We start from the raw sequence: 24,325 nt of genomic DNA on the forward strand, positions 1-24,325 counted from the left end.
TTCCTTCCCATACTGCCATAAAATGCACACTTGTTATTCCATTTGCTTTAGGCATTGATGCCTAGGGGAAAATCACCAATTTTCGACCCAGCACTAATTTTCGACCCATTCATACGATTTTGGCCTACTTTGTATGAAAATCCGAACATTGGCACAGAATTCTTGTAAGTCGAAAATTAGTGCTTTTACCCTACTTTTGTCGAATGTTACAAATATGCAATTAGGCGGCATCCATAAATTACGTAACGCTTTAGGGGGAGGAGGGGAGTAGGCTCGAGCGTTACGGCTCATACAAAAATTTGAAATTTTTCATACAAAAAGCGTTACAGAGGGGGGAGGGGTCAAGAATTTCCAATTTTAGCGTTACGTAATAAATGGACGCTGCCTTATGGATAGCATAATAGTGAGTGACCCATAGCAGTGTGTACATGAAAAATCTAAGTATGCCACAGTCTTCACATTCAAACAGATTCATTGAATTCTGAAGGATATTGCCAATTCCCTTGTTGAATTGGCGTAAAATCCATCAAAAGATTCCTTCATCAGATAATCAATAAGCCCCGTGATTGATGTATTGTATCTCTCAGCTCTCCAACCCTTCGAACACAGGTGCTGCTTAATAAAACAGCAGAGATTTATGAGGCCAAATTTAATTAACGCTTGTGTCATCATCCCGTTTCTGTCTCGTTTCTCATTTGCAGCGATCAACTGTACTCGGATCAGCTTTACATGGAAATGGACGTAACGAGCTCGCTGCTGGACATCGTTTCGAACGGAACCGTACTCGTGACCGTCATATCGTACAAAAACCTCACCAGTTTCCTGCCCCGGTTCTACTTTGCCAAAAATAGGTAAGCAAACAGCACTGTCCAATTAAATGGTACCGTGTGTGCGGATAGTAGGTTGAGTGATTTGTAAATAAATATCGCACCGGTTGAGCGGCCCATCATTTGTTCGCATTTTAGAATGAGATGCAGGGAAACATAATATTGATTGACCTAATACAAATAGCTAGCGCTCTACGGTGTACAGTAGCTCTCATGTGAGATGGGCTCATTCTGGAATGTTCCGGCCATTTATTTTTACATCTAAAGCAGTAGTACAAAGCCTAAATATACAAACTAACATTTAGAATCAAATTAAACAAAAGTTCTAAAAATACATTATTTTATATCCTTACTCTAACACAGTGACGCGGAAAATGGGTAGGACAGGTAGGACATGTACTACGCACAAAACACCTGCGTAGGACAGTCAAAGGATCGTCCTACACATGACTCAACAAAAAAAAACTACGGTCGACTCTCCACATCTCGATATTGAAGAGACCATCGAGATAGGGAGAGAGAACAAGGACCAAGGGAGACCAAGAACAATGTTTTAATGATTGCTAGATCTACAATGACTCCATTGTCAGGAAAATTGGAAAAATAATAAACATGAAGACGTCACGTTGCACTCCCAAATTATTTTGAATTAAAAAAAAAATGGTCTAGTATCCTTATATCCATTTATACGGAGAGAAACTTGGGAACGAAAAATCAACAAGAACACATCGAGACATGTAGATAATGAGAAAAGGAGGATATCGAGATTTGGAGTGGAAAATTCTATGCAGAATGAAGGGACCGGAAAAATCATTGACATAGCACGCCATGTCTAAACCAGCAGATTATAAAGTTCGAATGTACCTCGGATTTTATCCCGCTAAATATCAGTATTTGGTCTATAATTTCATATTTAGAAGGTTTCAAAATAATCTATCGGAGAAATTTTTCCCATACATTTTGTATGGGCTGAAATGCGTAGGAAAACGTGATTTTAATTGATTTTCATAGGTTGTACCGTGATGAATCAAAATCCGGACGGTACCAATATCCGGACACTCTGATAATATTGATTAAATGAATGAAAAGTTATATGTTAGTATGTTAAATTTTGTGCTTCACTTTTACCTTTAACATTGTTTATCATTTTCATGAAACATGTGATCTAGTAATCATTGCCAAACAATTGATAAAAATAAAAACAGAAAAGTTGTTCCAGTCAGACACTTTTTCTTCGCAGTGCAAGTTCTTCTCGGTTAAGCGTCGATGGAAGCTCCATCAAGTTCGGATTGAAAATAATGTGATTAATTTCAATTATTTGAATGGAGTTTTTAGTATAAGTGCAAACGGGACTATACATTAACAATACAGTGACACAAAAATGGATAAATATGGTGAAAATACTACTTTATAAGTGTTGGAATAGACTGTCCGGGATTGAAGAACAGTGGCTCGAAATCCGGACGAGAGGAAATGTTCCTCAATTTGCATATGTTAAAGAACATTTTTAAAGTAATATGAAGAGAAAACTTGAAGCTATTTCAATACAAGTGTTTTGTTATGTGTTCACTTCGTTTTAATTTAAAATAAAATGTGCGATTTATGTATTGCTGCAGCTTAAAGACACAAGCGTCTAACCGAATATCTATTACTTCGATTGAGGTAATGAAAACACTAATATACATACATTTCACATTTTGTGAGCAACGTAGAGTAAATGAGTGCATCACAAGCGAAACAATGTGGAGTTTAATTGGATTAAGGTAAGCCTATTATCTATTTTACACAAATATTTCATGATGTAATTCTGCTGTCCGGATTTTGATTCACAAGTGTCCGGATTTCAAGACAAGGCTTGTTCCAAGTGTCCGGATTTAAGGACAAGACAAGCATCATTAATTTGACTATTTAAACGATAAAATCTTCATTTTCAATCAAACACTCATTATCGTCACTTAGACAAGATGTGAATGAATGTGTAGCAGCACAGAACATTATATATTTCTAGAAAAAATCTATTCAAAATAGAATTTGAACATTGGTCCCAGCTTAAGCGTCCGGGTATTGATGCAGCACGGTATGTATATGAAAAAATGCTGAAAAGTGAAAAAAAATCAAAATTTCACCGATAGAATATTTTAATACCTTCCGATTATGAAAAATTAACCTAAATACTGAACCCTTGCCCAGATAGCCGTAGTGGTAAACGCGCAGCTATTCAGCAAGACCAAGCTGAGGGTCGTGGGTTCGAATCCCACCGGTCGAGGATCTTTTCGGGTTGGAAATTTTCTCGACTTGCCAGGGCATGTACCTGCCACACGATATACGCATGCAAAAATGGTCATTGGCATAGTAAGCTTTCAGTTAATAACTGTGGAAGTGCTCACAAGAACACTAAGCTGAGAAGCAGGCTCTGTCCCCGTGGGGACGTAACGCCAGAAAGAAGAAGAAGAACTGAACCTTAGCGGAAAAAAATCGAGGCATCTGCTGGTGTAGACATAGAGATATTGAGATGTAGAACATCGAGATGTGGAGAGCCGACTGTACATACCAACTTGATCAACGTCGTACTCATTCTTATGGAGGATGCAAGACATGATAAGGGTTTTCAAGGCATTCCATGCACCAACATTTCTGGCTCGTGAAAAGAACGATTGAGAATATCGGAATCCTCAGAAACTAACTGATATAATTGATACAAAACATTTTCCTCGTTAGAAAACAAATGGAGCAACTTTCAATGGCATTTCAGAATGAATCAATAGATGGAAGATATTCATCGCATCGTATTATACACAGCACGAGTGTGATGGTGCTGGCGATTTATCAAGCATCATAAGCTTATCCTGTTTTTTTGCTATCTACAATTAATCCACATAAACTAACAGAATTTTTGCTGTTTATCTATTTGTAATCAAGACATAGATGAAGAAATTGATACAAACTCACTGGTTAAAAAAGCAAGCAGTTTGGTCTATTGTTTTCAATGTTTTTTAATAGGAATAAATATGTATAAAAGTCCTTTGAAGTTTTAAATGACCAAAAGAATAAGTTGCTCCAATGAATGGTCCTAAAGGATTGATAGCAGGTTTCTTCTTAGAGACTTGGTCTTTATTTTAATGCAACTCTTTAAATAGTCTCTATTTTTATGGAAGATCTCTAGAGTATCTATTTTAACCATAATGGTCTCTAAAGTATATTTTTTTATTACTCTACTTGCATTGAATCCTGATGCAAAATTCTACAGGCTTCAGAATCCTTCAAAGACTATAACGGGTTCAAAAGGCTCTTCAAAAATATTGTCCCAGATTTTCCGAGAAAATGCTTTAGAAATTAGCAATTCCAGGGTATCTCTCCAGAAATGCTTTTAAAGGTTTCTCCACAAATTCTTTCAGAAATTCTTCCAGTAATTGTTCAAAGGATGCTTAGAAGCATTTATCCAGAATTTGATCGTTGAGGACTCCAAAGCTATCACCTCAAGTAGTTTCCTCAAGTATTATTTTGATTTTTTTTTAAACTATCCTAGTATTTCCTCCAAATATTTTATTTACTAACCCTTCAACCACATTCTCCAGTTGTGACTCTAAGAAATCTTCCGAAGATTACTTTATTTCTTCCGAGGAATTCAACTCCAAAAGTAAAAAAAAGGCTCAAGGAGTTTTCAAGAAATCCTGAAAGAATTCCTCCGTCTGGTCATGTAGATTTCTTCAAGAAATCATCCACGTTTCCTCCCATAAATCCAAAATTCCTTGAGGGGATTGGATTGTTTTTTTTTTTATTATCTTAGCAAATCAATTAGGAAATCTTCCAGAACTTCCCCAAGAGTCCAACAGTTATTTCATAGATCCTTCTTCTTCGAGACTGACTTTTGAACTTACACAAGATTCATCAGAGGCAACTTTAGCATTTTTAAAAATACCCCACAGATATATTTTTCAGAAAATAAATCCATGACATGCTCCTGAAAAAGCTCTCGAAAGAATTCCTGAAAACAAACCTTCCAAGCAGTACATAAAAAAAAGTCTCGAATAAATAGTGGAGAGATTTCTGTAGAAATCTTAGAAGGAATCTCTGGAGCATCTTTAGAGAATTCCTTAGTTAAAATCTTATTTAAATCTTGAAATACAATTCAAGAGAAAATCCCTAGAAATTTCTGGAGAAGTTTTTGATTTTAGAATTTTAGAAGATTATTTGACCGAAAATCGAGGAGGAAGTCCCGTGGAAACCGATTGATGAATCACAGGAGACAATCTTGAAGAAGTTAGGACTTTCTTCAAAAATTTCTTAAAACATTCTTGGAGGAATTCAGATGACTTTTGAAATAATCTTTAAATAAATTAAATTTATGTGGTTCTCCTCGGGGAAGTCAATGAAAAAATGTCTGCTCTGATGCTATGAAGAATCAAACTCCTATATCTCGACTCCTTTTAGATTTCATTTTGTTTCCTATTTGGTATTTTTTCGGTTTCTTTTGGTTCCTCTTTTTTCAGGCAAGAGGCCTTCAATATCCTATTTTTAAGGAGCTTAGTCACTATCAGCTCTGTGAAAACGAAAAAATGTCTTAGTCTTGTGGTAACGACTGGCATGACAATGAAGGGGTTAAAAGTAAAGGGGTGTTAGTGACCAAAACCTAATTCTGAGAAAATCTATTTTGAAGTTTTTTCAGAAATTTTTCATTCTATGGGGAGGCGGATCCTATTCTTATGATTCACGTTGGCAGCAGTGGAATTTTCAGAAAGCTTCTGAGCTCATATTTGGTCACAGTATGCGTCGTATCCAAGTGCTAAGTTTCAGACGAATCAGCCGAGAAAAACCCCCCATGTCAAAGTGAATCATGGAAGTGCCCAAGTAGCTCTGGACCCTACAAGTTGTATGAGAGTCAAATAAACAAGTCAATCCTCTAAGAATTGTATTATTTTTTCCGTTGAATGGAAAACCGTTTCCTCAACTCAACTGAAAACCCATCAAAATGTCACTTACACTTCTTAGCATTTGGGCCCCTCAAATATTGTAATTTTTAATCTCCAGTCTAGGATTCCGCAGGGTTAAAATTTTTCTTAGCCTCACTTCTACTGTGCACAAAATATTTGCAAACGATTGTCCTACTCATCGTTTTGAACATGGACGCGCCTCTGCTCTAACACATTAAATTGATTTCTGAGCATAATTGTATTTTTTTTTCTGAATGTTTTTATAATATTTCAAAAAACAATTAATGTGCTCTAGATAAATATCAGATGATAACCCATAGTTATTTAAAACACAATTTACACATCTGAGCACAGGGTGGTTAGAAAAAACGGAAAACCCAATCTCACATAGGGGAATTTATGTATTCTCAGCAGTCTAAGCCAATGCCGCGATTCTTTTGTAATTTTCTCGGATACCAGCAGACAAATTACAATCCTCTGGCAGCCTTATTCTCCCCGTCATATTTCTCGTATAAATTGCAAGCAAATTTATTCGACAGCTCCATATCAGTCGCATTTTGAGGAGTATTCATGTGAATTGATGACATCACTGATAACATTGTTTGTCCAGTCTCGGAAATCTCGTCAGCGGGAAGCTGGCAAAACAAAAATCACCTGAATTTTTTCTCCAATTGAAAATCAAATTACTCAGGAGTTCGAAAATATTCTCAATCAAGAGAACGTTTTCGAAAATGCCTGGGAGACTGATTTGGAAGAAGTGAGAACTATTATTAAAAACTTCAAAAATATGAAAGCTCCTGGCGATGATGGAATTTTCTTCATTCTCATCAAGAAACTTCCAGAAAGTAGCTTATCATTTTTAGTTGATATATTTAACAAATGTTTTCAATTAGCATATTTTCCTGACAAATGGAAAAATTCTAAGGTTGTTCCAATTTTAAAACCAGACAAAAAAAAATAGATTATTTTGAACAGAATGATGGCCCACATCAACGAACATTCAATTTTTGCCAATGAACAGTTCGGATTCCGCCATGGACATTCGACCACTCATCAACTTTTACGTGTAATAAATTTGATCCGTTCCAACAAATCTGAAGGCTACTCTACTGGTCTTGCTCTTCTAGACGTAGAAAAAGCATTCGACAGTGTTTGGCATGAAGGTTTGATTGTAAAATTGAAAAACTTTAATTTTCCAACATACATTGTTAGAATAATTCAAAGTTATCTGTCAAATCGTACACTTCAGGTAAATTATCAGAACTCCAGATCTGAAAGACTTCCTGTAAGAGCTGGTGTTCCCCAAGGCAGCATTTTGGGACCAATATTATACAATATTCTCACATCTGACTTACCTGAGTTACCTCAGGGATGTCAAAAATCTTTGTTTGCGGATGATTCAGGCCTCTTCGCCAAAGGACGAAGCCTGCGTGTCATCTGTAGTCGATTGCAAAAAAGTTTGGATATTTTTTCTTCATACTTGCAAAAATGGAAGATTTCTCCTAATGCTTCTAAAACTCAACTAATAATATTCCCACATAAACCAAAAGCTCTTTATTTGAAACCTTCAAGTAGACATGTTGTCACGATGAGAGGGGTTCCAATAAATTGGTCAGATGAAGTTAAGTATCTAGGGCTCATGCTAGATAAGAATTCAACTTTCAAACATCACATTGAGGGCATTCAAGCCAAATGTAACAAATATGTAAAATGTCTCTATCCCCTTATTAATAGAAAATCAAAACTTTGTCTCAAGAACAAGCTTTTGATATTCAAACAAATTTTCAGGCCAGCCATGTTGTATGCTGTACCAATATGGACTAGCTGTTGTAATACCAGGAAGAAAGCTCTGCAGAGAATTCAAAATAAAATTTTGAAAATGATTCTGGTATAGTACCAATGAGTTACATAGAATATCCAATGTTGAAACATTGGAACAAATGTCAAATAGAATAATTAATAATTTCAGGCAAAAATCGTTACAATCTTCTATTGCCACGATTGATGCGTTATATGTTTAGGTTAAGTATATTCAATGTTTTTTTTTTTCTTATAATCAGGTGAAATCAACTCACCTGTAAAAAATCTGAACTGCTACGGCAAAAGAAATGTAATATGTGATTTATAAAATGTTAATAAAATCTTAGATTTGTTTTACCAAATTAGGATGATAGTGTTGTATAATAACACAGAACACCTAGATATAAGAAATAATGAATGTAATGTTTGGAATGATACTAATAAAAAAATTAAAAAAAAATCTGAATTTTTTCATTTGTTGTTTTTGGTCGTCAAATCAGTTGACGTTTGAAATTTGGTTGTCGATAATAATCGAATGGTACCGAAGCCGTAAATCACCCTATTTTACTCAATTTTCAGTGATTAAATTTTCAGTATTTTTGATGGTATTATAATGATATCCCAAAGATAATGTAGGTTTAATTGAAAATTTGGAATATGTTCTGAACATGTTACATCTCATAAGCAAAACTCATTCTTCAAACCTTAATAGAGGAAGTTGCCGAAGTGAACAATTCAAACGGCGGATAGTAGAAGAAATATTCATGAATTTGTTTGTTAATATTTAACTCACTAACGCTAAGTGCCCAGCCTACAATTTGACTGGTATATCGAAATTGGAACTCATGTATAACACCGAAGAAATCGTATTTACTGCTACGATTTCGGAACCAACACACCAGAATTAAACGATTCTTCTGATCAAAATATACGACACGATTAAATCTTATTTTTACGATTCTACGTATTCATATACGACAAGGACTTGCAATAAAAAAAATCTGACCGTATTCGAGACTGGGTCATTTGATTTTTACCAGCGCTCTAACTGTCTGTGTCACGTTTTCTTGTTGGAATGAGTCTAATTAAATTTAAACAGTTGAATTGAAGAAAACAGTTGAAGTGAAATGGAAGAGTCCACAACTTGGGTGTTGATCAGTAGCATAATGAGCAATTCTCGCTGAAACCAGGCCGCCATCGGCACCCATCGTTAGAATTCCAATTTTATGTCACTGATCGCTAGTTTTCGATAAAACTTAATGGTGATCCTTTCTGTTTTCTCAAATTAGTGGACCCCTCGTACGCCAGCTAGCTGAACAGTTTGCGAAAAAGCCCATTTTTAGATAAATCTTGGGTATTTCTTCACGGGATATGTCTCATATTTCGCTTGGAATACATACCAAACTTAGTGGCATCGTATAGAGAAAGGATATAGCTTTCATTCAAACTTGAAAAAAATCGATTTTTCACCATTAGCGCACCGCTAGTTTTGAATTCTGAGATCACCATCAGAAAGCTGAGAAAAAATTACGTAAGATAGGCTACAAAAACTAGGTGAGCAAAGGTATTTACCCTAAGATATTTATTTATTTATTTATTTATTTATTCACCATCTTCGACTTTGTCGTACAGACTGATTTCTTAAAAACTATATTATTCTATACTTCTTATTCTAAGTTTGAACATATTTTTCGAAAGGTTAAAATCAAATGCGTTGCTTACATCGTTAAATGATCTTAAACACGAGTTTAAAGAATTATTTGAACCATGGTTCGTTCTGTGGAAAGGGACAGCAAACATTAATGTATTTCGGAAGCGTCGAAGTGGTGTGTTCCACGGAATCAGCTGGATAAGTTCCGGACCTGTTATAAGGTCAAAGATAAATAGTCTTTGCAATTTGGTACGACGGGCTGAGAGAGTTTCTAGGTTGATCAGTTTGCAACGATCAGGGTAGCAGGGAAGATTTTGAGGATCATTCCATGGTAATTGTCTCAGAGCAAATCTCAAAAAATGTTTCTGGACATGCTCGATGATCAATATATGCGTTGCATAATAAGGCGACCAAACTGGTGTTGCATACTCTAAAATGCTGCGAGCTAGTGAACAGAACAGCGTCTTCAGACAGTACACATCGTTAAATCCAGATGCATGCCGACGTATAAAGCCCAGCACCGTGAATGCCTTGGCAACTATGATGTTGATGTGTTCATTGAACCGGAGCTTCGAGTCAATAGTGACTCCCAAATCACATATTGAGTTTACTCGTTCAAGTGGATTTAAACCTATACAATATTCATAGTAAATCACGTTACTGCGGCGAGTGTAAGATATAACCTTACTTTTCTTCTCATTGACACGCATGCCATTGTCACCACACCAAACTAACAATAGATCAATATCAGCTTGAATATCGAAACAGTCAGCTGGAGAAGCTATGGTTCGGATAAATTTTAGGTCGTCGGCAAAGGATAGTTTGGAACAAGACATCAGTTCGCTCAGGTCATTAATGTAAATAATGAAAATAAGTGGTCCAAGTACGCTACCTTGCGGTACTCCGGATGGAATGCTAAAATATCTTGATCTAATCGAATTTACTTTTACAAAAGCGCTACGTCCAGAGAGGTATGAGTACAGCCACTTTGTAAACCAGTCGGGGAAACCTAGATGCTTCATTTTAGCGATGATCAGATTTTGCGGTACTGTGTCGAAAGCTTTCGCAAAATCCACATAAACTGCGTCGACTTGGTTTTTGGTTTCCATGCCTCGGGATATTTCTGACACATAGCACATCAGGTTTGTTGTCGTTGATCTGTTCTTCATAAAACCATGCTGACTAATTGAGATATACGGAGCAGCAGCACTATACAGAACTTCGTGAATCATTTTTTCGAACACCTTGCTAAGACTGCACAAGATAGATACACCACGATAGTTGGAGACACAGTTGAGATTCCCGGATTTGTGGATCGGTACAATTGCCGCCAGTTTCCATGCCTTTGGAAAAATTCCATCTCGGAGCGAACGATAGAACACAGCAGCAATGGGCAATGCAAGTGTATTGGCGCAATTCTTTAGTAACACTGGAGGTATGTCATCCGTGCCAGGTCCTTTCGAGGTGTCCAGTCCTACTAGAACCTTCCGTACCGCATCTTGAGAAAACTCGAAGCGTGGAAGATGTATGTCGTGAGACGTTATCTGGGCAAAGTGGTTATTACGTTGGACGGGTGAGGTTCTGCTAAAACGCCTTCAAAAAATGAGGCAAAACAATTGGCTGCTTCCACATTCGAACGAGATGTCACTCCGTTGAAACTGACCGAGAAAGGAATGCGGTTGTTGGATTTCCGTTGCTTGACAAAGTCCCAGAAGTGCGAAGGGTTTTGTTTCACAGATGACTGAATCCTTAGCAAATAATTCTCATACGTTGACGAAAGAGCCTGTTCGTACTCAGCTTCACGCTGCCGCAGCTGAACTCTGTCGATGTCACTCTTTGAGAGAAAATAACGCTCACGCATTTTTCTGAGGCCATTACGGAGATTTCTTAGCTCAGGAGTCCACCACGGTTTGCTAAAAACGGAGACAGACGCTTGATTGCTGACAACATCATTGAGTAAAACATAGAAAGCGGCTAACATCTGATCTACTGTGTCACTGAACAATTGAACTGCCCATACTCGCATAACAGTCCCATATTCTATGGGATTTCCTATATAAATGGGACTGTTTTGCGAGTATGGGCAGTGAAGATCCCAGTCAATTCATCCGAAATTAAAATTAAGCAAATCAAAGTCGCAGGTTGCATAGTCAAAATTAAAGCAGTTTAGCTGGTCGTCAAGTAAGGTCGGAATTTCGCTGTTGTCAAGTAGTAAAACGAATGGAGTATGGTGATTGTCAATAGTTAAAAGTGGAGAAGGCGGCGCTACCAAGTCAAAATACTCTGGAAGGTTGACGAAAACGGGATCCAGAAGTCTATCATTTACGTTAACAAAACTGTTGACCTGTCGGAGACTGCAGGCAAACAACCCTTCAGTTAAACATCTCTCTGTTTCTGTGAGTGCATTCATGGGGATGTATCCATTAATATCCTCGTCCAAACACCATCGCAAGCTGGGAAGATTGAAGTCACCAATCGACAGGATGATGTCATCGGCTGACAATCGATCTGTCATTTCTTACACTGCCTTCGCATGAGCGGTGTACAGCTCAACGTTTGAATTCGGTGGAAAGTATACAGCAATTAAGCACAGCGACCGTTGCCTCAATTTCACACAAACTGCCACTTGCTGGAGTTCGTCACAATCATTCAAATGAACTGATTCACAGTTCAAGACATTTTTGACAGCTATCAGAACTCCTCCTCCACGCAAATGTTGGCTTGTCCTAGAACTTCGATCGCACCTAAAAATTGCGTAGTCGGAAGAGATTTCACTGCTGTCAATATCCTTGCGTAGCCATGTCTCAGTGAAGACAATCACGTCGTAGTCACAACTGGACATCATCAAACGCAAATGAGCTATTTTGGTGCGCAATCCCCTAACATTTTGATAATAACGAAAACATGCGCTCTTTGACACTATCCTCTGCGGCAGGTACATCTCCTGATTCAATGATTTCAATAGCTCCGTCATCCAAGCGAGCTTCCATCGGAGCTTGGCGGCTAGAATCGATAGATTGTACTGAACGAGAATTGTTCGACACGTGCACATACTTGCCTGCGGTAATGGGTTGGAAGACCTCCTCTACACACTCAAACTCAGGACCGGGATGACTGCTGGTCGCTGGCGGGAGTGGCTCGACTGAGATGAGAAGATTGGTGGCTTCCATGAGGCTTGCAGGCGTGCATCCCGGGGCCGGAACGATTTTCCTGGACGATGAAAGTTGATGATGTGACGGATGATTGAGAACGTTGAAATGACCAGGTGCAATATGATGGCTAGAAGCGATGGATATTACTGGACGAGAATTGTTTACTACTTGCACAAACTTGCCTATGAACGATTCTCTAAATCATGTTCTACTAGTTTGACGTATATGGCGAGTGCAATCAATGCAAACATAATTTTTTGTACAACAAAGAAACAAGTTTTCAATCGTTGGTGTATTATTTGAGACAGATGAAGAAAAGGAGTTTTAATTTGAGTGAAAAAATCTGGCGGCCATCTTGGATTTTGACGCCATCTTGGTTTTAAGTAGTAGAATGAGTTTTCACCTTGTTAGCACTCAACATGTTGAATTTCAATGCTACCGTTACACTTATTCTTCTTCTTGTTCTTCTTTTTTCACACGTTACGTCTCTACTGGAACAGAGCCAGTCCTTCAGCTTAACTAGTTATAAAAACAAATTATCAAATAGGATTTTTTTAACGCTTATTTGCTACCTGAATGATTCTTCTGCATATCTTCGAGTTGTAAAATAGCATTGTTTCTTTCATTTATTTGGTCTAAAACCATTGATAAAATGAACAATCAGTTTATCAGCTGAGATAAGATAAGAAAGATAGAATCTGATTGTTTTTTTAACGGAGGCCTTATAATTCAACATGATAAGCACTGAGATGGTAAAAAATCATGCAACTGCTAAAAACCAAGATGGCGTCGAAAGCCAAGATGGCCGCCAGTTTTTCTAACCTCGAAATTATATACCTGCTTTTCGGCATTACGTCCATATTAGAACAAAACCTGCTTCTCATCATTCAATTTCGCTATTTTTCACATACATGTAGGGCGGTACTAAAAACGATACTTTATCACTTAGAAAATCAAGGATATTTTTTGCCTCAAAATTTAAGACTTTCATTATAAATTAATGTAATTTTGTCAATGTTTTACGTTAGAACTACACTGCCCATAACTGCATATTTGTAACATTCGACAAAAGTAGGCATTGAGTAAATTGAATACCAAGTGTGCATTTTATGGCAGTATGGGAGGAAACTAAACTTTCTAAAAATTACCAGGAACTCAAAAGTACTTATTTGAGGCTGATATCTTGTACAACTCATATCGCATACTAGGTTAATAGTCAGAAAATAGTTCTAATAGAAATTTCATTGATATTACATTACGAGGCCCATTTATAATCTCAGTGTGACTCTTATGCGGTTATAATTACCAATGTGACAAAACAACTTAATATTTTTTCGAATTTTCTAGAACAATCTCACAGATTTCAGTAAGTAGATGGAAAGTATTTATCATTTGTTGACTCTCCATGGTATTATCTCCAATTTGTCAAAAATGTCGAATGTGACTGTTATGCAGTTAGTGGCAGTACAGATATTACCACAAGGCTTACTAATGTCCCAACACGCAATCTATAAACTTCATACAATGAACAACAATGCATAGGGTAAAAAATGTGTGTTTAATACAATCAATCTTTTTTGACGGTTTTCATTTATTGAATTCAAAGATAGGGTAGGTGTACCAATTATGGATGCAATATGTCAACAGTAGTAAAAAAAATCAAGTTGTAACCGCGTTTCAATTACTAGTTTAAAGCCTTGCGAATCTGTTGATTTAAACAGTTTTAGTACTAAATTGACTTTAAACTTCTAAAAATGGATTTTAAAAAGCGTTGTATTTGTACCAATTATGGCAATAGCGTTCCTAGCATTCGACATAAAAGTGTACCAATTATGGACTATCGAATATTTGCACGAAATGAACTCAAACGCCATGAAGAGCGAATGATAATGCAACGCTTATATGTAATGAAGATATCGCTCATAAAATTTTCCAAAAATTTTGGGTTAAATATATGTTAAATCAATTTTTTGCAATGGGTTCATGGGAGAAAATTAATTTTCGAAAAAGAAGTCAAAATGTAGTGTAAATGCAAATGATGATACAAAACAGCATTAATGATCTCACATTACCTTTCCAGTGCCAATTTTTAACAAAAAAAGAGGGAAAATTCAATCGAGTGTCGCTGAAAACCCCTCTCTATCATGAAATTAGCATCTTCCGCTTGCGAACGTTTTCGAACGTGTGATTGAAAAATCTTAGTAATTGAGTACAAAACATGAAGATAATGCCTTACCGAACCGTCCCGTCGTGGAAGTCACCAGTAAAACAGCTTTATTTCTTTTATTTTACTGATCAAAAAATGTAAACAAACCGCCTTCAGAGTATTGCCATAATTGGGCTCTCATACACTCTTTGTACCAGTTATCGACATAGTGGAAACAACACGATTTCCAACTTAAAACAGTAGAATTGATTGCATACCAGCTAAATTTATTCATTTGTTCTCACTAGGTAACATACATTCATCGGTTGAAACAGTTTATCCGGATGAAAACATAGATTTCGTAACGGAGGTCCCTTAGCCAACTGCTAAGAAGGTGACATATATGTGAGGCAAAATTTTCAAATGTTCATTTTTCGAAGCTTATTGCACGAATGTTCTTTTCAAGGTTTAGTTACCATCAAAAACAAATAGTTTAATCATTCCTGTGAATATAAGCCATTATAGTCTAGTGAAAAAATAAGAAAAATCTCTTTTTGTTCCCACTATTGCTATAATTGGTACTATAGCCATAATTGGTACTTCTACCCTATGTCGAAGAATTATTCTGTTGTCAGACATCGCATTAAAAAAGAAAATTCCTGTTTAATAACCTGGATTTATAACTAATAAAACTGAGTATCAGGCTCGGTTCCAGTAGGGACGTAACGTCAGTAAAATGAAGAATAATAATAAGAAGAGAATACGTAACCTTTTTTATTGGTAGCCTCTAAATTCGACATGCTGAGTGCTATCAAGGTGAAAAATTAATTCTACTACCTAAAATCAAGATGGCGTCAAAATCCAAGATGGCCGCCAGATTTTTTCACTAAAAATAATATTCTTATTCTTTACTCGACTCGAATAAAACACCAAAGGTTGAAAACTTGTTTCTTTGTTGTAGAAAAAATGATGTTTGTATTGATTGTACTCGTACACTGAGAGGCAAAATAAAGTGCCCACCTCACCAGTTTTCGAATTTCTCTCATTGATTTGGTTCAAATTAAAGTTAACACACTTAAATCTTTTTTGATATTTTATTTTTGATATTCTTTTAAAGTTGCACTTACGAAATTTTGATAAAAAAAAGAATTTTACTCAAAGAAAAAGAAAATCAATTTGTATTGAAAAAAAATAGTGACAAAATAAAGAGCCCACTTCCTTCTTGGCCCCAGAAAAGATTATTTAAGAAAAATAAAAAGCAATTTAATAGTTAATGTGTCCTCCTTTGGCCTTAAGGACTTGCTGGAGGCGTTTCGGCATGCTTTTCACCAGGTTTTGTAGGTGTTGTGGTTCTAGTTCTTCCCAGGCGCGCTCCAAGGCTTCAAAATAATTATTTTTGTTGGTAACACCAGTTTTGTCAACCCTAGCATCGAGAATCGCCCACAAATTCTCGATGGGGTTGAGGTCTGGGCTTTGTGGAGGCCATTCCAGCGGTTTAATCCGACAAGATCGGAAGAAAGACTTGGTCTTCTTGGCAGTATGCTTCGGGTCGTTGTTCTAGAGCAATATGAATTTCTCTTCAAGGCTCGTCTGGATCAGCGAAATCTCCAGATTTTCCCGCAAGATGTTGATGTAGGAATCTGCCGTCATTATTCCGTCGATTTTCACGAGGTTTCCTACTCCACTCCATGAAAAACACCCCCAGACCATCACATTTTCTCCTCCATGCTTCACCGTTCCTTGGATGTGGCGCTCTGCACCACACACGAGCCCGCCGCTTTCGGTTTAACAGCTCGAGCTTCAGGAGCGCTATATCCAAGGAATGGTGACGCATGGAGGTGTGATGTGATGAAATGTCTGGATGTGATGTGATGAAATGTCTGGGGGTGTTTTTCGTTGAGTGGAGTAGGAAACCTCGTGAAAATCGACGGAATAATGACGGCAGATTCCTACATCAACATCTTGCGGGAAAATCTGGAGATTTCGCTGATCCAGACGAGCCTTGAAGAGAAATTCATATTGCTCTAGAACAACGTCTCGAAGCATAATGCCAAGAAGACCAAGTCTGTCTTCCGATCTTGTCGGATTAAACCGCTGGAATGGCCTCCACAAAGCCCAGACCTCAACCCCATCGAGAATTTGTGGGCGATTCTCGATGCCAGGGTTGACAAAACTGGTGTTACCAACAAAAATAATTATTTTGAAGCCTTGGAGCGCGCCTGGGAAGAACTAGAACCACAACACCTACAAAACCTGGTGAAAAACATGCCGAAGCGCCTCCAGCAAGTCCTTAAGGCCAAAGGAAAACACATTAACTATTAAATTGCTTTTTATTTTTCTTAAATAATCTTTTCTGGGGTAAAGAAGGAAGTGGGCTCTTTATTTTGTCACTATTTTTTTTCAATACAAATTGATTTTCTTTTTCTTTGAGTAAAATTCTTTTTTTTATCAAAATTTCGTAAGTGCAACTTTAAAAGAATATCAAAAAAAAAAATATCAAAAAAGATTTAAGTGTGTTAACTTTAATTTGAACCAAATCCAAGGCAGAAATTTGAAAACTGGTAAGGTGGGCACTTTATTTTGCCTCTCAGTGTAATATACGTCAAAATCGTATAACATGATTTGGAAAATCGATCATTTGATAGGGTAAATACCATTGCTCTCCTAGTTTCTGTAGCCTATCTTACGCAATTTTTTCTCAGCTTTCTGATGGTAATCTCAGAATTCAAAACAAGCGGTGCGCTAATGGTGAAAAACCGATTTTTCTAACAAAATTCAAGATGGCGGTCAAATTCAAAATGGCCGCCAAAATGTTTTCAAGTTTAAATGAAAGCTATATCCTATCTCTATACGATGCCACTAAGTTTGGTATGTATTCCAAGTGAAATATGAGACATATCCCGTGAAGAAATACCCAAGATTTATCTAAAAATGGGCTTTTTCGCAAACTGTTCAGCTAGCTAGTGTACGAGGGGTCCACCAATTTGAGAAAACAGAAAGGACCACCCTTAAGTTTCATCGAAAACTAGCGATCAGTGACATAAAATTGGAAATCTAACGATGGGTGCCGATGGCGGCCTGGTTTCAGCGAGAATTGCTCAATGATAAACTTCATTGAATACCAAAATAATTCCAACTTGTAGTTTATTTTAAGCACATTTTTCTTGTTTGAAAAATGATAAAATAATTTTGCTTGCAAATATATAATTATACTTCTACACAACATTTCCAAAAATTTCAGTTTCAAAGTTGATACAATCATGTTTATGTATTATGATTGCTGCTTTGATGAAACGCGTCAGAGATATCATTACCGACTGCAACTATTGTGTTCCCATTTTTAAATAACAATTCAGGGGTAATTTGTACATTTTTACGATTTCATAACTCCATATATGTACGACTGTGTCTATTCTGTTCTAGTATATACGAGTTCAGTTTGACAGGTTTGTTTAGTATACATAACTCTTAACGTTATATACGATAAGTTTTATTTCGATTGCAATAAAAACCATATTCGTGGCCGTGCGATCAAACATTGTGTTTTTCATAATCAAACATGACCAGATATACAACATTTATAGACGGATCCGTGTGTCAACTAAACTGTTTATCTCTTTACGACTTCTGATTGTATCCAGTATCGTACGATTCTGTTCAATCCCTTTAAAATTTGATATGATTCTGAGAAACATAGTTGTATCATGATTTAATATGTCAGAAAATATGATTTTTACCATCTTTGACAGTTCATATACACATCGATAAAGTATTCCGATAAATCTGGCTATATCGTATATTGATTGTATACGGATATACGATGTGTGGTTTGCTGGTTGATATATTTTGATATCAGAAGCCTCGAACGCCCATCTGTTTTGAGTTCAGTTAATTTTTTAGACAAAATAGATGGATGGTATCCTCGGCAAAGTTGTTGAATAGTTCAAGAGTAGTCAAATGACAGTTATTTTATTTCAGATTTTTTCCACTAGGTTGCGTTGTAAAGGCTGGTTTGCTACTGACAAGAAAAGGAATCGCCTATCTCGGTGCGTTGAAAATTTCTTACCAGAAATGGTCCAGAAAATCACATTTCTCTGATCGCAGTTCGCAAATTAGGCTCTCTGTAAGAAATTACTTGACCCATTCAGTCAAGGAATTTCTTTACTTTTCTTGAGCGAATAGCATACTTAGCTTAAGCATAAAATATTTCATTTTTTAGATGTTTTGTCAGCATTTCTTGTCGGCATCACTACGCTCATCTTATGTTACAATAAATGTGATTCCCAAATCAGAGATTCGTTAAAGATTGTAGAATGGATTCTGAAAGCCAGTATGAATTCCAAGATTCAAGTGTGAATTCTGAGATTTCAGAATGGATCAAGTGATTCCAGTGTAACTCCTGGAATTTCAGTGCAAATCATGAGATTCCAGTGTGAATCCTAGGATTTCAGTTCTTCCACTGTGGATCCCAGGATTGATGGGTGGATTGTAAGATTTCAGTGTGGACCTTGGAAGTGTAGTGTGGTTCGCCGAATTTCAGTGACGATCCTGGGATTCCTGTGTAGTTCTGGGATTCCTGGTGCATTCTAGAATTCTTCTTGGTATTTCAGTATGGATGCTTTAATTTCAGTATGAATCCTTAATTTGAGGTGTGGATCGTAGCTTTTTGGTGTGGATCTTGGTATTTCAGTGTGGATTTTTTTTTATTTCAATTTTTGGGATTGTACAGTAAATCTTAGGATTTCAATGTGCATCCTGGGAGTGTAATGTGGATCGCGAAATTTCAGCATGCACTTAGGATTCAAATGTGAATTTTAGTGTGGGCCCGGAACTCCAGGGTGGAACCTGGAACTCCAGTTTGAATCCTGGTGTGATAGTGTGAATCTTTTGATTACAATGTGGGTCCTGGAGTTGTAGCATAGATCAGATAGTGTGGATCGCAGGATTTCAATGTGGATCTTGGGATACCAGTATGGTTCCAAGAAGTCTAGAGTGGATTATGGTACTTCAGTGTGAGTCTCTTTATTCCAGTGTGAATCCTGGGATAGTAGTGTAGATCGAAGGATTGCAGAGTGGTACTTACGACTGTTATGTGGGTTTTGGTATTCCAGTGTAGATCTTTGGATTCTAGTGTGGGTATTGCGACTCCAGCGTGGACCTTGGGATGTCCAATTAGATCCTAGGACTCCAGTGTGTATCTTGTGATTACCAGTGTGGATCCTGATATGTCTGACTGCATTTTGGTATCTCAGTGTGGATCCTTTGTTAATGGGGACTATGCACCTGAAAAGAAAAGTAATTACCTATCACGATGCGTGGGAAGTTCCTTGCAATAAGAAGAGCATTTTTCTTTGATCGCAGTACGCATTTATAAAGCAATTACATTTCAAATGGGGCTCGCTGTAAAAAATCTCTTGGCCATTTCTTGCACAGACATTTTTACTTCTCTTGAGCTAGAACAAAAAAATTCTGAAAACCTTTGTAAATATTCAAATTGAAACTCCTTGCAATCCTTGCAATTTTTTTTTTGTTCTAGCATAAACATCTGTTATCTGTGGTTCGGTTTTGCGTCGTCAGATAGATTTAGTTCACGGTTTCGCGCGTGTTTTCGTCGCTGGAGTTTTTTTTTTTTTTTTTTTTCCTGTTTTGGAGCGTCTTGCTGAGTAGTGCTTCGTGAAGCCCAAGCAGGACAGTTCGGTTTTGCGTCATCAGATAGATTTAGCTCACGGTTTCGCGCGTGTTTTTGCCGCCGGAGATTTTTTTTATACGCGTATCGTTATTTTATACAATCCGATGACCCTGGAGGGATCGGTTTTGCTTTTTACTGGTTATTGAGCAAAAATATTACTGCACAATCGACAAGCATTTCGCGAAATACTATTTATACTATAAATAAGCTATTGTTTTCTCTTTTGATTGCCGGCATTCAAAAAATTAATTTGAAAACGCTTAAATAACAAATATTTATGATCTATCGCCAGCTTTCTAGGCGAATCCTGACAATATACCTTCCCCAACCTCCAACTCCGTAGCACTTATGAGGGTGTCGCTGAGTCGGTGGCCTCTCATTAAGTAAGTGCTACATCAACATTTCCTTCCCCTATCCCAAGTTACGGTAAAGATGGGCGTGGCCGGGAATAGCGATATTCATGCTTTTAGCTTTCTTGTTTATGATTTGAACAAGGTATACTCCCCTGCCTTGTTCTTGAAGGTAGTCAGGATGAGATTATTAAAAAGAAACATGAATGTTGCTAGTATCCAATCTACGAAGTATACCGTAACTACGCTAACGCTAACGCTAACGCTAGACATTTTTACTTCTCTTGAGCGGAACAGCTTACTTAGCTGCGTACTGCGATCAAAGAAAAATGCTTTTCTTGACTATTTCTTGCAGGAAATTTTCCGCCCATCGAGATAGGAAATTACTTTTCTTTTCAGGTGCAAAGTCCCCATTAACAGTGTAAATCAAAGGATTAAAGTGATAATCTAGGAATTTCTGTATGGAATTATTGGAATTACATTGTGGATTCTTAGATTCTTTTGTGGGTCTTTTGATAACAGTGTAAATCTTGGGATTGAAGTGTGGATCTTGAAATTTCTGCATGAATTCTGGGGTTTCAGTGTAAATACAGGGATTACAGGGTAGAGCTTGGATTTCGAGTGTAGATCTTGAGATTCTTGAATGAATTCAGGGATTGTAGTGTAGACCGTAGAATTTCGATGTGGATACTGGGATTGTAATGTACAGCCCAGAATTTCAGTGGATTTCGGCAGGAATCCTAGGTGTCTAGTGTAGATTCTTAGATTCCCGAGTATTCCAGTGTGGATTATGGGGTTCCAGTGTGAATCCTCAGTGTAACTGATTCCGGTATTCCAGTAAGGATTTAAAGTTTGTAGCGTTGATCATAGCATTCCACTGAGGATCCTAGGATTCCAGTGTGGACCCTAGGTATCTAATTTGGGTCCTGGGATTGCAGTGTAGATCCTGAGAATCAATTGTTTATCCTGGAACTCTAGTGTGGATCCTGGGACTCCAGTGTGGATGATGGGATTCCAATTCCAAAGATACAGGATTCCGTTATTGATTTCGGTTTCCTTTGTGGATATTTGGTTTCCAATGTAGATCCTGGGTTTCCAATGTAAATTCCGCTATTCTAGTGCAGATCCTGGGAGAAAAAAAAGTTCTTTGTTTTTTAGCAGAAAAATATAGAATATATTTTGAGTTTAAAACATTCAAAAAGATTAAAAATTTAAAAGTTCTCTAAATTTTGCATATGGCCAAATAGGGAACGACTATGTCCATAACTGGTACACTTTCCCTAGCTGCACATGTCCAAAAACATTAGATTTTGTTTAAAAACTTAAATAATTTATTTTCACCAAACCCCGTGTCAAATTGGGTTTTATCATATATTTTTCTAGTCGATAACTCATTCCCATATAGACTCTGCAGCCTCGAATGAAAAATTTATATTCAAGTGTCATTAACCTTATTAAATTAACACTTTCTATTGCAGATACTTCAAACAATTAAAAAAGAGCCTGTTTATACCGTACAAATCGCTCCCCGCCACTCCCCGTGGAGATATCTTGCTCACACGCGCGTTCAAGATTAAGCAATTAATGTAAGAAGAATCATCTTGCCTAAGTTTGCCTAAACGATAATTGTTAGAAAAAGTTGAGAGCCAAAATATGTATGAAAAACAGCATTTTTGTTAGAATTTTGCTCTATGGAAACCAAAAAATGTGAATATGCCCAAAATAGAGTCTTCAACCTAAGACCATGTTCCAAAACACTAGTAATGGCTAAGACAGTAAAATAGTGAGAATGCACAATTTCTGCCATGATTTTTTAAAACTGGACCACTGTGTGCCGAACTTTTTTGAAATTTTGAACACTTCTATTTTCCGACATGCTCGAAAGAATCTGTAAAGAAAATCACTAAGGTATCTTAAAAAACACTTCAGAGAAATTCATAGAGTAATCCTCTAGCAAGTTATCTACTCAGCCCCTGAGAGAATATTGGGAGAAATCTTTGGAGACATCCTTTGTGAATTTTGTGTGGTATTGAATCCGCATTATTACAGCCCTACGCTTACAGTGACGTTCTGAGTGGGGCTCTGCACAAAAATCAGTCTCACTCTTTCACTCCTTCGTCAAATTAGTAAACAACAAGGCCAGTAAACGTCAAAATCTCATTCAAAATCAAAACAGTGCAGAGCCCCATACTCTCAGCGGCATCCTAGTAGCCAAAAAATGTGAAGAAGACACCCGGCTGTTAATCAGGCTATCAAGTAGGCATAGTGAAAGAACCAACTCCTCACTCTTCCAGTAATGTCAAAAGCAAAGCGTCGAGCTTTCGGTTGCGCTCCCGTTTGTCCACATCAATTATGAACCCCACAAAATTATAAGAGAAATTCCTGGAGAAGTAAGGGATGAAATTCCTTGAAAATATTCTGGAAAAAAAAACTAACCCATAAACGTACTATCTCGTTTTCTTCCTGGCGTTATGTCCCAACTGGTACAGGAGTTTGACCCGGAAAAGTCCTTGACATTCATGATTCGAACTTTCGACCTTCATCCTGGTCTTGTTGTAGTTTACTGCTACAGTTGTATGGGCCTCAACTTCCTTCAAAAATTTTGTGGATTAACACCTTTTACCAATTTGAAGAAAAAGATTCTAAGTTATTATTGCAAGAAGTCTTAATGAATACCTTAAAGAATTCCCAAAATTATTGTTAAGAAACGGTTTGAGGGAACTGCTGCTTCAATCCCATAAATTTCAGCAAGAATCTTTTAAGTGTTATTAATTAGAGATGGGCGAACCGTTCGCGAACGATTCAAAAGAACTAGTTCTTTGCGGTGAACGAATGAGTCGTAGTTCTTTTTTTGAGAACGGTAGTTCAGCAAGAACGGTTTACTGAACTCGAACTGCGAATGAACGAACGCAACGAACTGGAGGAGAGAACTATTCGGCATGCATTCTTCCATCATTCTCACCGAACGAACAAAACGAAACGAAGCAAATGAAGAACGCTACACTCCGCTTTTGGCATGCCCTGTCCTTTCTACGTCCACAAGACGCTGGTTATGATTATGTGCGACGAATGAGCAACGAATGAAATATGTTTGTGTGAATGATGAGTCCTCGTCGCTTCGCTTTAATCATTTCAATCATTCAATATTTGTTTGGATTAGCTGGATAAGGCTAAATACGGACTGACAAGGCTTGGCGCGCAAAGAAAAGCGCAAGGAATGAGCTTATCTATTTTCATTTTATAATTTATTTAACAATAAATCTTTTATTCTAGTTTCCAAATAAATGCATTCTGTTCAATTTTCTCTTGTCAAAGTTTTCTAATTGTAAACAGAAACATAATTTAATTAATCATAATTATTAATAATTAATCATAATTTAGTGGAAAATTCCAGCGCTGACTAAAAAAAAATCTAATAATAATATTAGTAATACATTATTTAAAAGGCGAAAAAAAAGATTTTTTTAAGAACGAAAGAACGGTTCAAAAGAACTAGTTTTCTTTCGAGAACGGAACGAATGGGAACTGTTCATTGAAAAGAACTGTTTTGCCCATCTCTATTATTAATAAAAAGAGCTGGAATCGAATAAGTATTCATGAAGTTATTGTCGAACAAAGATGCATTTTTTAGTAAAAAGAGGAAAAAATTAGAGAAAACAACCTTTAACCAAGACTAGTTTTCATTTTGGACAAATTTGATGTTCTACAAACTTTTCATAAATTTATTTTGAAGAGAATGATTCCAAGAGAATTGATTGGAAAATAAAAAAAAGTTATGA

At 36.9% G+C, this 24,325-nt stretch overlaps 1 protein-coding gene across 1 annotated transcript in view; it reads left to right on the forward strand.

The window, feature by feature from the left end:
• The window catches only part of LOC5563749, a 636,451-nt gene that overhangs the window by 464,935 nt on the left and 147,191 nt on the right, over positions 1 to 24,325 (forward strand). Inside the window, exon 15 of the mRNA XM_021845713.1 lies at positions 702 to 851. Within this exon, the coding sequence (XP_021701405.1) occupies positions 702 to 851 (150 nt within the window). The remainder of the gene's footprint in view (positions 1 to 701; positions 852 to 24,325) is intronic.

This window comes from Aedes aegypti, chromosome 2, assembly GCF_002204515.2.
Source record: "Aedes aegypti strain LVP_AGWG chromosome 2, AaegL5.0 Primary Assembly, whole genome shotgun sequence".
In the NCBI taxonomy this organism is placed as follows: domain Eukaryota; kingdom Metazoa; phylum Arthropoda; class Insecta; order Diptera; family Culicidae; genus Aedes; species Aedes aegypti.